This window comes from Fulmarus glacialis, unplaced genomic scaffold (assembly GCF_000690835.1).
Source record: "Fulmarus glacialis isolate BGI_N327 unplaced genomic scaffold, ASM69083v1 scaffold3091, whole genome shotgun sequence".
NCBI lineage: Eukaryota > Metazoa > Chordata > Aves > Procellariiformes > Procellariidae > Fulmarus > Fulmarus glacialis.
Window position 1 is genome coordinate 8773 of NW_009192015.1, and position 18356 is coordinate 27128.

The window sequence follows — 18356 nt, forward strand, 5'->3', positions numbered from 1 at the left end:
GTTTGTTTCCTTGGCAAGCGTCCTTAGGTCTTGTGTAGAAATTAGTTAAGTTTGATCTCTTTTTTGCCTGTTCTCTTAATGGTAATAAAAAACCCCATACAAGACAAAATGCTGAAACTCAAGAAGCCTTCATCTTCTGAAGAATAGTCCGCCAGCTGGGTCCCAAATTTTCCAACGTGGAGGGAAGTAGAGTGTAAACAAGCCCTTGTGTTTCATGTTGGCCAGTCTTTTTTCATCTGGTGCTGAATATAGGTTTTTCTACTGTCATGCTTGGCGCTGATGACAGCGGCTCCCCATCCCTGTTACAAGGTTTTTGAATTGCGCTTCAGGGGCATCTTAAATCCCAGCATAGTTAAGAAACTAATTCAGATTCTCCGAGTTACTTTTGGAAAGCCTACAGGGACGCTGAACTCTTCTGAACATACTTAGCCAGGATTTTGTCTCAGATTTTTCAATTTAGTAAAATGCTGATTCAGATTTAGAAAATGAAAGAGGAAAATATGGAAATCAGTATTATAAAGCATTTTTTTAAAGAAGTTGTCAGTTTCAAACATTTTGACTTTTACTTTGTTTTCCTTTCAGTTAACAAACATAAGCCATGGATTGAAACAACCTATCATGGTATAGTTACCGAAAATGACAACACGGTGCTTTTGGACCCCCCTTTAATAGCCCTGGACAAAGATGCGCCTCTACGTTTTGCAGGTAAAGAATTCATTTGCATTTCTTTTTTAAGAAGTGGAAATGCTTTCTTGATGATGAATGCTGTGTGTTACTCAGTGTGTTTTCCCTAACAGTAGCATAAAGTTTTGAAGCTTTTAGACCCTAGGAAATATTTGCATGGACCAGAGTTTTATTTTGTATTTACAGCTGTAAATATACAGCTGTATCCAAATATCCAAAGCAGAGAGTACTCTATACTGCAGATACTCCATGCTTCTTCCAATTTCATGTGTATATGTTAGCCATTTGGTTGTTGTGGGTTTTTTTTTTGTTTTTTTTTTTTTTTTGCATTGTGTCTAACCTTTTCCTCCGTCCTCTGGATTCCACATTTCACAGCATTCAGTTTGGGAGTTCTGAAACAATTATTTTCTTATCGTTCTGAAGAGAGTTTTTGGTTTTCTTAGTGTTTTTGATTTGTGTCTTAATAGATTGAAAGCAGTATTTAGTAGATTAAGATTGGATTTCTTCTGTGCAGTATTTGGACTGAGAATTCCTGTAGAAATCTAGACTTCCTGTGATAAGCTTGCTTAACAGTTTGAGGTATTCTAAAAAATGGATGGCCTCTTCTACCTGAAGAAAAGGCTTTTTCTCCTCCAACAAACAATGTAGAGAATAGTACGCAAGCCATTTGCAAAACGTAGGCTAATTCTTCACTTTCAACATAGGACTGACAGATGACAGTTTTCTTAAAAACTTCTGCAGTATTTTTTTTCTGGAAACTACTGTTTAAGAATACTGTATTCATTAATTGGATGCAGTATTATGGAAAGTACATTTTTGGTTTGACAAAATACTAGAAAACTGTGTTTGTAGAATTCCATCGGGCATCTGCAGGTATTTAAATTAGTTGTAGTGGATAACACAAGGTTAAATTAGATACTTGCAGAACTTCCTTGGTTAAGTAAAATTTCAGAGTTAAGAATCCTAGTAAAATACCTAGAGGATGTGACATGCATTGTTTTTGGCAATGTTGCTTAGCCTGGCTTCAAGGAGGAAGTGATAAAAAAAGAGAGTGATTAAATTAACAGCCATTTGAAAAGTTCAGCGTGCTAACTGCATTGTGTGCTACAGTGTTATGGCAACTCGGTCACAATTTCTTAAAGTGGTACTTAAAGTAACAGTTTTGTTGCATTATCATAAGGCTGTAATTACCTCCAAGGCTGCCTTATAAATTCCGGAAGTTCAGAGGTAATGGTAAGCCTCTGAAATTCAAACTTTCTCATGTATTGGATACATGAGAGGCAGAGGCAGAGGCTCTTAAGTGATCTTAACTGGAAATAAAACTGCTGTCTATGAACAAAAAAACCTTTTCATTTCCAAATGAAGATGCTTGTGCTGGGATACACAAAATCTGTTAAGTAGAGAGAGTTATAGGAAGGCTGACTGTGTTCTTGGTGATTAGGAGAACATGAATCATCTCTCGCAGTTCTTAAGTGCTTTAAATGTAGGCGCTGGTAGTTTGACAGCACTGAACAGATTTTGAAAATGGCAATTTTATACCTCCTGGTGGTTAGTAAAGTTTTCCTGAGTGTTAGGTATCATGAAGCTTTAAGAAGGTACTGGCAGAATATCTTTAAATATATTGTCAAATTTGCAGAGGAAAATCCAATGTCAAAGCATCACTTCAAATGAGACTGCTTTTCCATTGTGTTGATCTAAATTGTATAAACCTGCTTTTATTTAATGAACATTTTTACCAACTGGAAGTTGGTTTCATTAAACGTTTGTATAAGCATTATATATTTTGGCTTTCAAAAACTAACAATTCTTCAGCAGCAGCAGCAGAATGGATTTAAAATAGTTATCTTAAATTCCGAGTATAGCACGCTAATGTCGTAAAGAAATTTTCCTCAGTATGACTCTGTTGGATTTGAATTGCGTGAATTTTGAATGACTGTGCTATGGGAATCTATAAAAGTATTTGTCTACCGTTAAAATGGAACAGTACTTGAATCTGTCTTTGAGGAGACCAAATGTGGGAGTGGTGTTGAATCAGCGTTATCGGTTCTAGTTGGTGGTGCTGTAGTCATGTCCTAGAACGGAGAATAGCGTTGTTATTGTCCAGCAGCATCTATGTGGGTGTTTAAGTGTGAGAAGCCCATTAGATCAGTGACATGTTTTCACAGCAAAACAAAGCGTTTTCAGGATTAAATGGCTGTTTCAGCCCTAACTGGTATATTCCTACTTATAAATCAAAATTATTCATGCTTCAAAAGGTTGGATATTTTCATTAACTGTGCCCCCTAGCTGAGCTGTGAAACTTCTGAACTGTCTGCAGGTTTAAAATATTTTAAATAGAGCTTTTTGCTTTATTTCAATTTTGAGCATGTTGAAACATCTTGAAACTGGTTTGTTTAAATGCTTTGTAGTACATGAACTGTGGGGCAAGTAAAAGTAATGTTTCATTGCTTTGTGTGCTCCGTGCTGTGGTAGGATCCTAAAATTCAGCTGTGCAAAAATAAGTGGGTTGTATAGACATTTATTTCTAGGGTAATTTCTATGGTTTTACATCTGAAATGACACACTTTTGAAAATAAAGTTTGAATATAGTCATGCCAGGTTGCCCGATGTATAGAGGCCCTATGGAATCAGTCCTTTGTACCACGATTGTTACAGATCTGCTTGAGAAGACAATGATGATTCGCCTTCCTCAGTGAAACTTTTCTACGTTACAAATTGAGTCATGTTGGAATTTGATCCTAAATGGTTTTGCTGAAGAAGTGAAATAAGGGGACAGCTTCGTTGTCTGTTGTATATTAGAGTAATTCGTATCTAAAATCAGTTTAATGTCTGAAGCTCTCAGTATGGATTTCCCCTTTACTATGCAAAAAGGAACAGAATTTTTATTGCATTTGAAACAAACAATATTGTATCTGGATGCCTTCACATCACTGAATGTGTTTTGTTATGACAGTATAACGCAGGGTCTTGCTAGCAAGGTATTTGAAATGTTTCCCTTACGGAATGAAATGTTTCCTTGTTTTTTTGATGTGTCTGTAGTAGGGTTTTAATCCCTCTTCCCCCACCCAGCCCCTAGAGAAAACCACTTCTCAGCCACAATACTTTATTTTCCCCTTACTAATCTGGGATGCAAGAAGTATTTTTGTGGGGGTTAGGAATTTTTTGACTTATAGCATGAATATGCATAAAGCTTTGAAAATGATCTTGCAGAATCTCTCTTCATTCTTTTCAAAAAAAAACCCCAAACCCACCAAGCCTTTCTGTCAGCCTCTCCCCGGCGGTGTGAGGGGTTCACGTGTTCCAGTGGGCGATGCTGATGCCGTGTTTCCACGCCGCCCCGTGTTTGTTCGGGGCAGGGAGCTGTGCTGACGTCCTGTCTGCACCAGGCCTGCCTGTAATGCATGATGGTTATAAAGAAACGATATGTAGAGAAGATGAATGACACTGTGTAATCAAACAGAGAAAGATTTTGATCTTGTCACATTTAATGAGTGTACAACAAATATGTTGCACAGCCGGTTGGCAAACCTAAGAGGAATTTTTGTTGTGATAGGGTTTCAGCCATTTTTACATCAAATTTAAGGCATGCATGAAGTGACGTTTTGTTTTGTACCTATCATGCATGCAAATACAAACTGAAATGGAATTATCGCTAATTGTGAGATTTAAAATTGGTTCGCTTTTTAATAGTTTTGTATGGTACTAAGAAATACTTGTTTAGGAGACGTTCTAAACATATTGAAATGGGAGCCTTTCCTGAAGGCTTTCCGTGATCCTCATGTAGACTGCTGCTTGGTTAGGGCTGGGAGAATGTAATTCCTCTCCTTCTGTGGAATGGAAATGTAGAGGGACAGCTGACTCCAAAGTTTGAAGAGTATCCAGTCAAATACTGTATGTCCAGTTTAAATATCTTATGAACCTTTTTTGTAACTATATCATGTAATTATTTTACATCATTATATCACAACAGTACAGAAAGAGATAAAACAGTAAAAATCAACAAAGCCTTAAAATTCTACTAAATCCTTACTGTCATTTGGTTGTGCTACACTAGAAAGGAGAACTACAGAATGCCTTTAGGATGCAGGATTACTGTATGTTTTCTGGCTAACATCAGTTCCACAAACCTGTGTTACGTGTAAAATGAAATGTTTTTTCAACTGTAATTACAGCTGACTGAAACACTGTGAAGTTCTATCCTAGTTACAGTTTATTTAGCTAAACAGTTTCCAATATATCAAATATAAACTAATTTACAGATTGATCATCATTCTGTTTTAAGATTAGGAGAGGTAGAAATTTATTTCAGTAATGTATCTCAACTTCAGAATGAAATGAAAAAGCATTAAGCACATACAACGTAGCATGACACCTTAGGGAGCATGGTATGGGACTAAGCTTACTTAATGACAATAAAAAAAGTTCAGTGCCAAGAATTCTATAATCTTCTGTAAGAAGAGCCTTACCTATAGTATATAAATATATGCATTTCATAACTAAGATGAAAGTGAGTATCATCTGTGTATGGGAATATTAATCCGTAAATTGTCTTACTTGTCTTGAAACAGCTCTGTAACAGTCTGTAATATATTTTTGAGAAAGGAGGGGGAGCTTTAATTTTTGAAATATTTTGTACTTTAGAGAATTATTCCTTTTTGTTCCTTTTCATTGCAGAGACCCTTTGAAGAAGAGAGCTTAAAAAGCCTGTTAGGTTGGGAGTTCTGCATTTGCTTATTTAGAGCACTTATAAGTAACACCATAGTTTTTATGCATTATAACTTTTTCAGCCGCAAGAACCTTGTCTATGTAGTAATAATAGGGCTTTTTGTTAATCTTACCAGTGTGTGAAGTGGAAAATCCAATTGTATTGGGCAAGTTGTTGTTCTGAGAAACATCTGGCAGGAATTGAGCTATAGTACACCTCGAACTGAAGCTTTACACCTTAAATAGCATCTGGAGACACACGGATATTTACTGGAGAGCTTATTTATGTCTTATGATCAGGATCCAAAAATATAATGCCTGAACTTCTAGCAGCCAAATTGGGGTTGGTGCCAGAGTTAAAGGTCACTTCAGATGATAAAGAACTGACCAGTTTTTAAACAGCATCCCCTTCTCCCGAATAGGCAATTGCTACATTAATATACTTCTCCATCTTCTCTCCATTATCAGGCTTTCTGCTTTAATGTTCCCTTCCACATTTTTTTTTTCCTGTAATCTTAATGTTTCACACACAGTGCTTGACTCTCAAGGTTAGAGTTACTGGAAGGGGGCAGGGAGGAGAGTGTACAGGAGGAAGAGATGCGGAATATTTAAAAGCTTGCAGTTGGAATGTCACTTCTGGCTAATCAGTGGTGTCAGACACCGATTTCAGCAGTGTAAAATTTTCTTGAATGATCCTATTGCCAAAACACATTAAAATCCGGGATTATATTTATATCCTGTGTAAGAATGGACTGAAATAAATTATGTGGGTGCCACAAGAGGCAGCATACTTGGTGCATTAAAATAAAGAGCTGATTATAAATCTAGGGATTACCTGAAGTGAGTTTCAGGGAAAACCTAATGAGAGCTATTTCAGAAACTGCCTCCTTTTAAAATGAAGGACTACAAATCATGATACATTATAAGGTATTTTTCCTTAATTATATTTCTGCTTCAATATTAAACTGTAAATTTGCCTTTTTAAGAAAAATATTTCTCTGTAATTGTAATGCCTCATCTCTTTTTAAGGCCACTCTAGAATGGAGACTTGAATAACTGTGTTACTGCGAGTTGTTTGAAATATGTGAGAATTAACAGGAGATCTGCTAGAAGTGATTCTAAGGGCACAGGTCTGCTTTGTTGCACTGGAATTCAGGTCAAAGATGATGATGATCGGGGGAAAAAATAACTGATATGTTGGATGATGTGTAAAAGGTGGTAGTTTGGGGTTTTAACAAATTATGATTTCCAGGGGAGTGAAGAACAGGGTTAACTGTCTTTTCATTAAAACTGTGAAACCATTCCTATCAGAGTCATTTAATACCATTGTAAAACCCAGTTATGACTGAGATCTCCTCGTAAGCGTGAAAGATCCAGGACACCGTGGAAGCCTGTCCTTTTCTGGAGTGGCAGGCTGTTCTAGGGCATCCTTAGTACTGGCAGATGAATATATCTGAGTACCTGAATCTCTTCTGTCCAGCATTAGAGTATTTCAGCAGTAGAATAAAATTATAGAAGCTGTTGCTTGTTTAACCTGCAAAAGCAATATGCTGCTAGGAAAATATATAGCTCCCCCCCTCCATTTCTTACATTAAAGCTATTATGTTCGTTAGGATCAGAATTTAATGTGTATATTTTTTATTCATGAATTATGGCAATACTGTCAAGTTGAGTTTGATGTAGAATTTAAATTTTGCAAATGCTAGATGTAATACAACCTAAACCAATAAAAATTTATGTGGAAATACAAAAATCCCATGACTATTTAAATTTTTTTTTTTCCCCCTGGAACTCAAAAGGGAATATGAAGCTTTTTAATTGTAGAAACATGATGGTTTCAGTGTAATAGATAAAAGCTTGTTTAAGTTTTGTAACATGTCTTCTTTAAGTGGAATAGTACAAATAAATTCTGATGAAAATTCTACTTTATGGATAGTTCTTCATCAACATGGAATTTTGAAAATATCTTCTGTTTAGCAGTTGGTAGTATTAAAAAAAAAAAGAAAAGCAAAAAAGAAAAAAGCCTTTTGATAAACTTAGTCAATACTTCAAAATTCTGCGAATGACAACCTGGAGTTAAAAGATTAAATCATATGTAACATAACTAAAACTCTAAAATTGGAACAGTTACAGCAAATCACCACTGGAATTTTAAAATACAATTTTTCCAAAGCTTTTCTGTGTAATGTGTGCATCTTTGCCTTTTCCTTATTTGCTCCCTTTCAACCTTTCCTGTTACTGACTTGGGTTTATCTTTTCTCCCTTTAGAGAGTTTTGAGGTGACAGTCACCAAAGAAGGTGATAAAGGGTTCTTTCTATCCCTTTTATGAATATTAACCTACTAACTTTGGTTATGAAATGGGGAATCAGCACTTAAACAGAAGATCCTGTCATGCTCTTTTGTCCCATTTAATCTCCCCATTTTTTTCTATTTTGAAATATATTGATAAAAACTGTTATGTAACCAAACCCTTGGTTAGAAATATCTGTAAATCAGACATCCATTTGAACCATTTGGGATTATCATACATTGTATGGACACTGAAGAAGTTGGTTTTGGGGAAAGTAGCATTTTCTGATATTTTCACTGATAGCTTACTTCTTTGGGACATCTTAAGTTTTTTCATATGCTTTGTAAAGTAATATTTAACTGCCAAAGCATTGTATCACCTTCCCTGCAGTACAGTTCCTTCAGTACATACTTGAGGAGTTTAAAATCTGAACCAAATACCTTTTTTTTGAATACCTCTAGACATGTTTACAGTAGAAGTGCATTCTTGGTACTATGATACCACTGCAACTATAATAGCAAAACAGTGTTTTATGTTGGTGTAAGAAAATCACCTTCAAAATATAATAAGTTACACAGGTGAAAACACAGTGTAGGTGACCAAAGTGTTTATTGAGCTGCTTTTGTTAGCACAGCTAGGTGTGCCAGGCTCGCTCCGCATAAGGTGCTGACAGACTGACCTAGCTGTGCCAGCAAGAGGTCTTGTACTGTAATCTTAGGCTTTGATGTGTTTTAAAATGATGTACTAGTGACTTCTCTTGCAAGTTTGTTAGGAGGAAGAGTTTGAGTAGAAAGGAAAGCCTGCTAAATCGTTCCATTTGAGAGCTTCCTTGATGAACGTATTTGGTCTGTGTTAGTAGATAGCTGTTGAAATGGATGCCTGAGAAGTTGGTATTTCTACCTTTCTCATTCAGTAGTTTATTTTGATTCCCTAATTTTAGCCAGGTACATTGCACAGGAAGACTTTGTTCTTTGGTCTGTTGACAGAATTTCTGTAATTATGGTGCTGAACCTGTACTTGAAGCTTTTTCATCCCTTGACTTGTAACTGTGCATTTTAACCTTTTGCTCTGGTCAAAATAAACAAGCTGCCCAGCTATTCCCAGTAGCTTGGCATAGAAGATATTACCAGTGGCCTTGGCTGTATGCTCTCATAAGATCTACTCTTACCCTAGAGCTATCTCAAGTACTCCTGTGAAATGCCTGTCTACATTTCTCTTTTTCTCTTTTGTATTCCTGCATGAATGGATGCAAAGTAAACAAGTTGCTTGGAAGGCAGACGTATGCTTCTTTTTACTAAAGTTCCCAGAAATCACCCATTTTAAAGCACAGTGCTCTTGCTTTGTCCACAGACCCTCACAAACCCTTGGCTGCAAAATATTTCGTCATTTATTTTAAAAATGTGTAATAATTTTGACCAGTTCTAACCTCTCTTACTTTGAATCTGTAGGTGAGATTTGTGGATTTAAAATTCACGGGCAAAATGTTCCTTTTGAAGCAGTGGTAGTGGATAAATCCACTGGTGAGGGAATAATACGCTCTAAAGAAAAGCTTGACTGTGAACTACAGAAGGACTACACGTTCACCATACAGGCCTATGACTGTGGAAAGGGACCAGATGGAGCGAATGCAAAAAAATCCCACAAGTAAGTAAATCTGTGGTGGGCTGAGGGGAAGTTTGGTTTCAAGAGGTCTCCTGCTCACGGTGATTTATGGTCTGTGTATTTAGAGCAAATGTAAACCAAGTGTTAATACTGGATGACTTTCATATAATGGTAATATAAATAGCAGCAAAATGGAAATGAACTGTTTTGACATCTCTTTAGCGGTATTCTAGATGATACTGCTTTATCCCTTGATGTCTCTGAATTTACATTAGAAAATAATGTGGAAATAGAAGCAGGAAAACTGTTGATAAAAAGAATTTGCATGGGATACCAAGCCTGGACATTGTTTCAGAATTCAGTTTCTAAAATGGAAGAACTGTTCGAAGAAGTCAATCTATATTAAACTTGACAAAATGGAAAAGAATACATGTTGCTGTCATTTCCAGACAGCCTCACCAAAAAAAGCAAGATCAATAGCATAAGGTTCATCCCTGCCTAGATTAAAGAATGGGAACAAAGCAATCTTTAGCTAATCTTTATCTAAAGAAGAAACCACAATGTAGAATGCTCTCTAGAAAACCCACTTGAGAATAACTATTTAACACCCTGGTGTAAACATCTGCAGAGCATGTGGAAGATTACTGTTTGTGTGAAGCAAAGAAGGGCATAAATAAGATGAGGAATAGACTAGCAGCAGTCATCTTGGTGACAAATAGAACCTTGTTACTCTATAGCTGTATGCTTCAAATAGGCAGCAGAAAGTTACCTCTTTAAGGATTACACTTACGGAAATCAGGTATGCCCTTAAACTCTATTTGATACTCAATTTGTCTTTTGAAGAAAGATTTCAAAGAGAAAGGTGGCAACAAATGTTTTGTTGAGTTGGCTGGAATTATATTCTTTGTTCAGTTTAGTAGTGTACAGTTCCTTTTCCACACTGTAGAACTTACCTATGTTTTTCTGCCTGTGTTGGTTAATTGATTTTGGTTATCCAAATTCATGGCTATGTAATGAACCAGTACAGATCTAGCAGCATGCTCTGCAACTCTTCTTTTCCCACAGCAGAATGATGGGTTTCCAAGACCTGCGCCTACAAACCACTGTTGAAATTTCCTGGCCCCATGGCTGTCTGTGTTATGTTTTTTGTGACTTTTAACCATCTTGGAGTTTAGCTCTTAAAGTCAGGAATATAAAGTGTGTTGGGTACAGAAGGCCATTTTTTGTGGCATTTATTTAGCACATAGGTTAAAATAAAACCTTAACGATTTTTTTTTTTTTTTTTTTAGCATAAGCGTTAGAAAACTTTTGCTTTTGTGGAAGGACTATAGTGATTGAATTCTTTGTTAGTTTACGTACCAGATACTTTTCGTTATTCACCTTTTCTCCTTGGTCATTGACAGAAACTGTGTTATTTTCCTATTCTGTATATATCAGCAATCAGTGACAAGCATGAAAGGACAGAATCCAAGATCCAATCTGTTCAGATTATCTGGCTAGCTATATGATGTGTTAAAGCGTATCTTCTGCTTTTGTGATTTTTCCATTTAAATTGCCTGATCTCCCATTCCTACATCCAAGAAATAAGCCAGTTCTCACTGACTTACACAGCTCAGTACTTTATTACCAAAAGAAAGCTAATCAAATGCGCTTGACTGAGCTCTTAATCTAAGACCACCTTAACTGTCATTCTCGTTCACATGACATAAAAATTGGGTGTTTATTTCAAATACTCTGACAGGACAGAACTTGAAGGATTGTACTGTTTTAATAGAAGTAAAAGCCTATTTTGTCATAGCTGTATTTTGTTGTATTTCTGTAAAATGGCAGCAATTTAATAGTTGCAATACAAGGATTTGAATTTTATTTGCAAATAAACAGCAATAGCAAGCAATAACCTAAAACTACACTGAATTATATAGCAACACACTGGAAAAATATCCACTGCTTTCCTAGTTAGGGTAGTTGAGATTGTTAGTTTTATTAGTCATTGGTCACTTCTTTCAGGGAGCTTAAATTCTGAAGGATAACTTCATCTGTAAAAGAGGGAACTGTTTTATCAGATTCCTTGCATGAATAGGAGTTTTGCAATATATAGGCAACTGACCTTTTTGTTTTATTTCCAGAGCAACAGTACATATTCAGGTGAATGATGTTAATGAGTATGCTCCTGTGTTCAAAGAGAAGTCGTACAAGGCAACAGTTATTGAAGGGAAGAGATACGACAACATCCTGAAGGTGGAAGCAGTGGATGCAGATTGTTCCCCTCAGTTCAGCCAGATCTGCAGTTATGAAATTGTAACTCCAGATGTACCTTTTGCTATTGACAAAGACGGTAAGAATACCATGCGAGATGGAGTGGGAATTACTATAATTTGCCGCCCTAAGAATTGCACTTCAAACTGGTCAGCATAAAACTACAGCAACCCTGTTTTAACCCTTTCCTACAACACAGTTAAATGGAGGTGTTCCCTTTAGCAGTTTGAATTGATAATGAAGAGTGAGATGTTTTTAATGCCAATACCATGTGCTATCTACTGATGTAGGGAGCAGATGGTGTGTTGCATGTGTATTGTTTCTTGTAAAATGCTTTTCAAAATAAAGGAAATATGGTAGCTGTGTTATGTTTTAAACCAGCTTTTAGTAGGCTTTTTTTTTTTTGCCTGTAGTTTTCTATTCTGTATTAGGATAGCTTTTGCTAATTAGCTTTCAAAAATGGGATTCCCTGTGTGTGCTTTTCACATTTGAGATGCTCATATGTGGCTCTGGAGATTACAGTATCATGGTTATTGGTTTTGAAGTGTAGTGATTTGTTTAGGTCATTTCCTTTCCGCCGGTGATCTGTGGACCCTTCAAAATCTATAGACTACTTCTAGGTCTTCAAGCAAGCTGATTAAGTAAAGCAAAACAGTTTTTAGTGGGCTTTAGTTTGAGGTTTTGGGGGTCCACATTGCCAATAGATCATTTTCATGGGTGTGGAAATTTAAAGAAAGTTAGAGAGTCCTGGCATTGTGCCAAACAATTTATGTATCAGTTACCACCTATGAACAGTTTCATTTTGTGTAATACAATACACTATTAAGAGCCTGATAAGTATATACCTGCTGTTCTGTGTATGTGTAATTTATGTAATTTTTAAGGATCTGGGCCTGATGTCTGGCATTGAAAAGTCAGATAGGGAAGGGCTGATTCACTTGCAGGTGTGTCTGTTAAAGTCTTGGTACCTGTATGAAGTACATAGGTGGTACCTGGATGCATTTAATGCAGCAATGACCCTGAGAAGTGAGTACATATTGACGTCTGATTGCTTTTTTTTTTTGTGTCAGGTTATATAAAAAACACAGAAAAGTTAAACTATGGTAAAGAACATCAGTATAAACTGACAGTAACAGCATATGACTGTGGGAAGAAGAGAGCTGCTGAGGATGTGTTGGTTAAAATTAGCATTAAGCCTACGTGCAAGCCTGGCTGGCAAGGTTAGTTTGATCTCCTTCCTATCTGCTTTTAGCATTTGCCAGTACCTTCAGTTAAACACAAGAGATCTTTAATATTGTTTCTTTGGATAAATATGCAGGTTGGAGCAAAAGAATAGAATATGAGCCTGGTACTGGTTCGTTAGCTCTCTTCCCTGGTATGCGTTTGGAGACGTGTGATGAGCCAATAACTTCAATTCAAGCAACGGTTGAACTAGAAACCAACCATATTGGTAAAGGCTGTGATAGAGACACCTACTCTGAGAAATCCATTCACAGACTCTGTGGTAAGAACGCTTTCGTTAAAATAAAGTGGTCTCTCTTGTTTATTAGTTTTTCTCTGAATATTATGTTAGACCACAAATCAGTGCGTGGATATGGTCTTCATTTGCATGTGGTTTCCTCCAACTTTTTGCCTAGCAGGCGATAAAAAACATGAAATTGGCTGAAGGTGACTTCTAAAATAATTCTCAACTGCAGTAAAGAATCCCTTTCTTCTGCCTCTCCACTAGCTTATATAGACTAATAATTTCCCTCACATGAGATTCATGTTCAGGAGCTGAAAGGATGTTATATATGTGGAAGGGTATAGCCATTAAAACCTCTCTGTTTTTCTGAGGCATGATGGATGTGAAGGATGCATGGTGAAAAAGTAGATGTGAAAGCCAAGAAATTGTGTTTTGGAAAAAACAGTTTACTTGCATCAGTCAAATTTATACCGTGCTTGCCATAGGAATAAAGGGCACATTGGCATCCACGTATGCTGCAGTTAAAGGTTTTATGAAAAGTTTATGAATCCTTTGTAGCCAATATGGAAGAATTGAGATTACAGGACAAATTATCACTTTTTATGTCTTCAACTTCAGTTGAAGTTAGTTGAAAGTGTGAATACGGTGTAACCCTAGAGACCCAGGCAATTCCTAAGCTATTCCCTGATTGGGTCACTGTGACATGAATAATTTAGGCTTGAAGTGGGGAAAAGGCAGCACGCCGAGTACCTGCTGGGTATCATTGCTCCTGACTATATATATTATTTGACTGTGATTTGGGAGGGGATGCTTGTGCAGCCCTCTTCAACTGAATGGATATTAGTCTTACAACTAGTATAGCATCAAGAGAAAGGCATAATGCTCATGGGCCTGAAGGACAAGTGGTATTAATGTAATGGTTCCTAAGATAGAGGCAAAATAAGGTTCTATAACTGTAGAGATAGTAAGCAAAACAATTTCGATGAGATTAGTTGTCTACCCAGAAGTTAAATTTATGGATGTCATTGTGATATTAGATGTCTATTATTAGTGCCACATTATTTAAAAGGAGAATTGCTTGATGTGTGATGGTAGTGCATAATCCTGACAGTTGGTGCTGAAAAATTAGTGCTCAGAAAAACAGTTTGGCTTGAAACCTAGTGGTGATCACCTTAGTTTCTATGTTTTTTCATTTGAGCGTCTTTATTGTAGGTGCTGCTTCTGGCACAGCTGAGCTACTTCCCCCTCCAAGTAGCGCTGCTAACTGGACAATAGGACTTCCTACTGATAATGGTCATGACAGTGACCAAGTCTTTGAATTTAATGGCACACAAGCTGTGAAGATTCCAGATGGCGTTGTCACAGTCAATCTGAAAGAGCCCTTCATGATTTCAGTATGGATGAGGCATGGGCCTGGAACCAAAGAGAAAGAGACAATTCTGTGCAATTCAGACAAGACAGGTTTGTCAATACTTCAAATATAAACAGTCTCATTGGTTTATATTATGCATTTCTTTTTGCCGTGGTAGATGACTTATTCTGGCAACGCGGTCTCGATTTTGCATCTCCAAAGATAGCCTTATTCTTGATGCTGCCTAAAATACTAAGATACATATATCGAGTTTAGTGACAGCATTTGCTACTGTATCTTTTTTTTCTGGGAGGAGGTAATTTCTCTTTCTCCAGTGATGAAGTTTTTTTCACCCTGTGCATAATTTCAGTGAAGGCTACAGACACAATCATTTTGAAGATGCTATTAATAAGAAGGAAATCTGGTAATCCTGTTTCCATAATTGCTGTCTAATGGGGGTAAAAGAACTCTTGCCTTTGTTAGCTGGAGCAGTGGATTTGTTCAGTGTATTAGAAAGATACTTTATTTAAAATGCTGCTAGGTTTTTCAAAGGAAACTACGCTGAATATTTTAAATTTTACTTGAAAATAAGAAAGATTTAACAGTATTTGTAATATCCTAAAAGCATTTCTTTGAACAGGAGAAAAGTGACTGTCATTCAGAACCAGGTAAAGATATTCTCCTCTCTTCCCTACCTTCACCCATTGCTGTTAATCAAAGCCCAAAACTTTGGATTCATGGAAGTAAGTGAACTGGAGAAAAAAGGCAAATTTAAATAAAATTTTTCCCATTTTAAAGTACACGGGAAGCAGACCTTCAAACAAGTTTTCCTTTTTTATACCTTGGTTTGTCCTAACCATGTAATTTTTGCGACAGATAGTTTCTGGTAGTATAAATATCATTTGCCTTCATTTCAATGCTATATCATGCAATATTGAAAGACTGGAACTAGGTTTGTTGGAGGGAGGCAATTTTAAATATATTGCACTGGAACAATACAGTCGGATTTAATGCGGTCAGGCTGAAAGATTGACATGATTTTGGTATTTTTTCATTCCCTCCTTTTTTGACTCATCCATGCCATGGAATGGATGATGTAGCTAAGATGTTTCTTTTCCGTATTCTTACCTGTTTCTCTAGCATCTCGCCTTTGTATTTACTTTAAATGATAAATCCTTTAGAGCTACAACTATATAGTTTTCTCTTAGGAAAGCATGTCCACCTGCCAACATGTGTACATGTTCAAAACAGTAATTAAATGCGGTAGAAGCAACTCATTTCTAACAAAAAAGCTCTTCTATTTGCAATTAGAGCTCTTTTTCTTTTTCTCCTGCTGACAGGTTTATCTCTGTGAGTTTTCAGTCGTATGCCTTGGTTTAGATTGGATTTGGAGATAGACGTGTCTATTTATTGTACAGTGTATTTACTCATGGGTTGTTAAAGAATGTTTGCCCTAACTAATAATACAGACATTTCTCATTCCTCTTAATATGCCTGATTTACTTCTGCATTTGTTTCTTCCTATCAGTTACTTGGGATTTATGTATGAAATTACAGAACGGGTGAATTTTGTGGAGTTCTTAAGGTTTACAGAAAATAATAACGTTAATTAAAACTCTTGTGCAGATATGAACCGGCACCACTACACACTCTATGTACACAACTGCCGACTTGTTTTCCTCTTCCGCCAAGATCCTTCTGAGGGAAAAACATACAAACCTGCTGAATTTCACTGGAAACTAAATCAAGTAAGTTTGGAAGGACAGTTGGTAAGACGTTAGAATGCAGTGAAAACCATCGGAGGCTAAAGTACCTGATAGTATAATTGTTGATAAATACTTTTTGCAACTCCTGATGTCATGTTTTATAGAACTCAACATTACTTGTTTTATTTGTGATCAAGTGTCAGACATAGATTCAGCTATACCTTTTCATCTTGAATATAAAATACTGCTTTAATGTTTTTACTAAACCCAGTGGGAGACTCATGAAATAAAGTACAAGTCATTGTCCTGAAAGGTAGTAAAATGTGGATTTGTATGTGAAAATACAATGTCAGTCTTTTAGCTGTGATGTCAGTTATCTTCACTAAATATACTATAAGGTAGTGTGCATGAGAAAACAGGAATTATTCCAGTTTGTTTATAGCATTAAAGTACTACTGAGCATGCGACATTTTTGCAGATCAAAGTATTAATAGGATAACAGAAGAACGTATCTTCTTAATCCTTTTTCACACTGAAATAAAATTTGTGACTTTTTACACACTGCAAGCAGTAGCTACAGATCATTTTTCTTAATTAGATTTTATGCCACAAAAATAGAGGTAATAGGCCTCTGAGGGATGCAGGTAGTTTCTGCTTCTTATTTAGAGAGAGGAGTTGTCTGTCTGTATTCTTTCGGTCATGTATTCGTAATTATTTTAGATTGAAAGTGAAGGCTGTGGTAACTAATCTCTACTTTGATCTGCAGAACTTATTTCTATGAATTCATGATGTTTATGATCATGAACAATGAGACAGAAGGGACTAAATATTTTGTGTGCTTTTCCAGCCCTCTGGATCTGAGTGATAAAATAAGCCTGTATATCTGTAAATTTATAAAGGTTCTTTTAGTTGCTTTAGGTTACTATTACAGGTCTGTTTTGACATTTACCTAAACAATGAGTTACTTTCTAATGTAGCTAATTATATCCTATTTTCTATGCAGGACAATGTATACGGTTCTAATGGTAAAATGCCCTTATATGTCCTTATGAGAAGATTGTTACTTTCAAAAACTAATCAGCTTTCACTATAAATAATTCTGTCATGGAAGACTTTTTTATATTGAAAATGGTCATGTTTTTCTCTAAACAGTCCCTTTCATCAGATACAGGTCCTTTGTCAAGTAATGTTGTATTATAACAGTATTTCAGAATGTGCTTGCGTGTAGATACGTATTTTTAAATTTAAATATGCTGGTATTAGATATTATAAAAATTAAGGGAACGGAAATAGTCGCAGCTTCCTGTATTGGCAATAGAAGAAAAGAAACTATTTATAAACGTTTGATAGTTGGTTTGCTTTTTTCAGATGCGTGCCATGTGTGTGAAACATAAAGTATGTCTATACAGGCTTATAGGTTGTCAGTATGTCTGCATGTACGTATATGCAAAATGGGCATCAGATCAGTTATTCAACTGTAATTTAAAAAAAAAAAAAAAAAGTAGAATTTTTAAAACTTTCTTCACTCAGGTGTGTGACAAAGAGTGGCATCATTATGTCCTCAATGTTGAATTTCCTGCGGTAACTCTTTATGTGGATGGTGTTTCATATGATCCTTTCCCAGTGACTGAAGATTACCCACTTCATCCCTCAAAGATAGAAACGCAGCTAGTAGTTGGAGCATGTTGGCAAGGTAACTATTGACAATTGTTAATACTTTTTTTTTTAAATGCAATCTTTGTGGTTAGCCTAGAAGTACATAGCAGATCTTTTTAGTGCATGAAAGATAACTTGTTTTGTCTTTTGCAGATTATTTTTACTCCTAGCTAGTATCACATATTTCCTCTTTTAGTCATTTTTTCCATGAGTATTTTTTCGCTCGTTGGCCACAGGTGCATATGAAATACGAAGCTACTCACCAAGCAGCATTCCATCAAAGTGATTTTTGTGGTAACCATGGGAATATAGATAGCTTATTTTTAATAAAAGTTGTTATTAAATAAGAGTACCTCAGATACTTCAGATTACTAAACAGAACGCTTAATTTCAAGTAGATTGAAAAACATATTCTACAAAAAGCGTTCTTATAAATGGAAGCATGACCAGCAGACAATTCAGCTAAGCAACATAGTGATGCTGTCTCTTGGATATTTTACCATTTCTGCTTATAAAAATAAACTTAGAAAGCATTTGCTTTATTGTATGCAGACTATGGCTTAAAACATGATATTCTGCAAGCTGTAAATGCTGATTCATGTGCTCTAATACTTATGAAACTACTCTTCAAAGCTTGAGAA

General features: G+C 36.1%; 1 protein-coding gene across 1 annotated transcript in view; it reads left to right on the forward strand.

Annotated features, from left to right (window-relative positions):
• Positions 1-578: 578 nt before the first annotated feature.
• The window catches only part of CLSTN1 (calsyntenin 1), a gene marked incomplete at its 5' end in the record, with an annotated part of 29998 nt that continues 12220 nt past the window's right edge, over positions 579-18356 (forward strand). The window contains 9 exons of the mRNA XM_009586883.1: positions 579-705; positions 7657-7686; positions 9128-9323; positions 11408-11616; positions 12608-12757; positions 12856-13041; positions 14215-14463; positions 15980-16101; positions 17590-17752. Of these exons, the coding sequence (XP_009585178.1) occupies positions 579-705; positions 7657-7686; positions 9128-9323; positions 11408-11616; positions 12608-12757; positions 12856-13041; positions 14215-14463; positions 15980-16101; positions 17590-17752 (1432 nt within the window). The remainder of the gene's footprint in view (positions 706-7656; positions 7687-9127; positions 9324-11407; positions 11617-12607; positions 12758-12855; positions 13042-14214; positions 14464-15979; positions 16102-17589; positions 17753-18356) is intronic.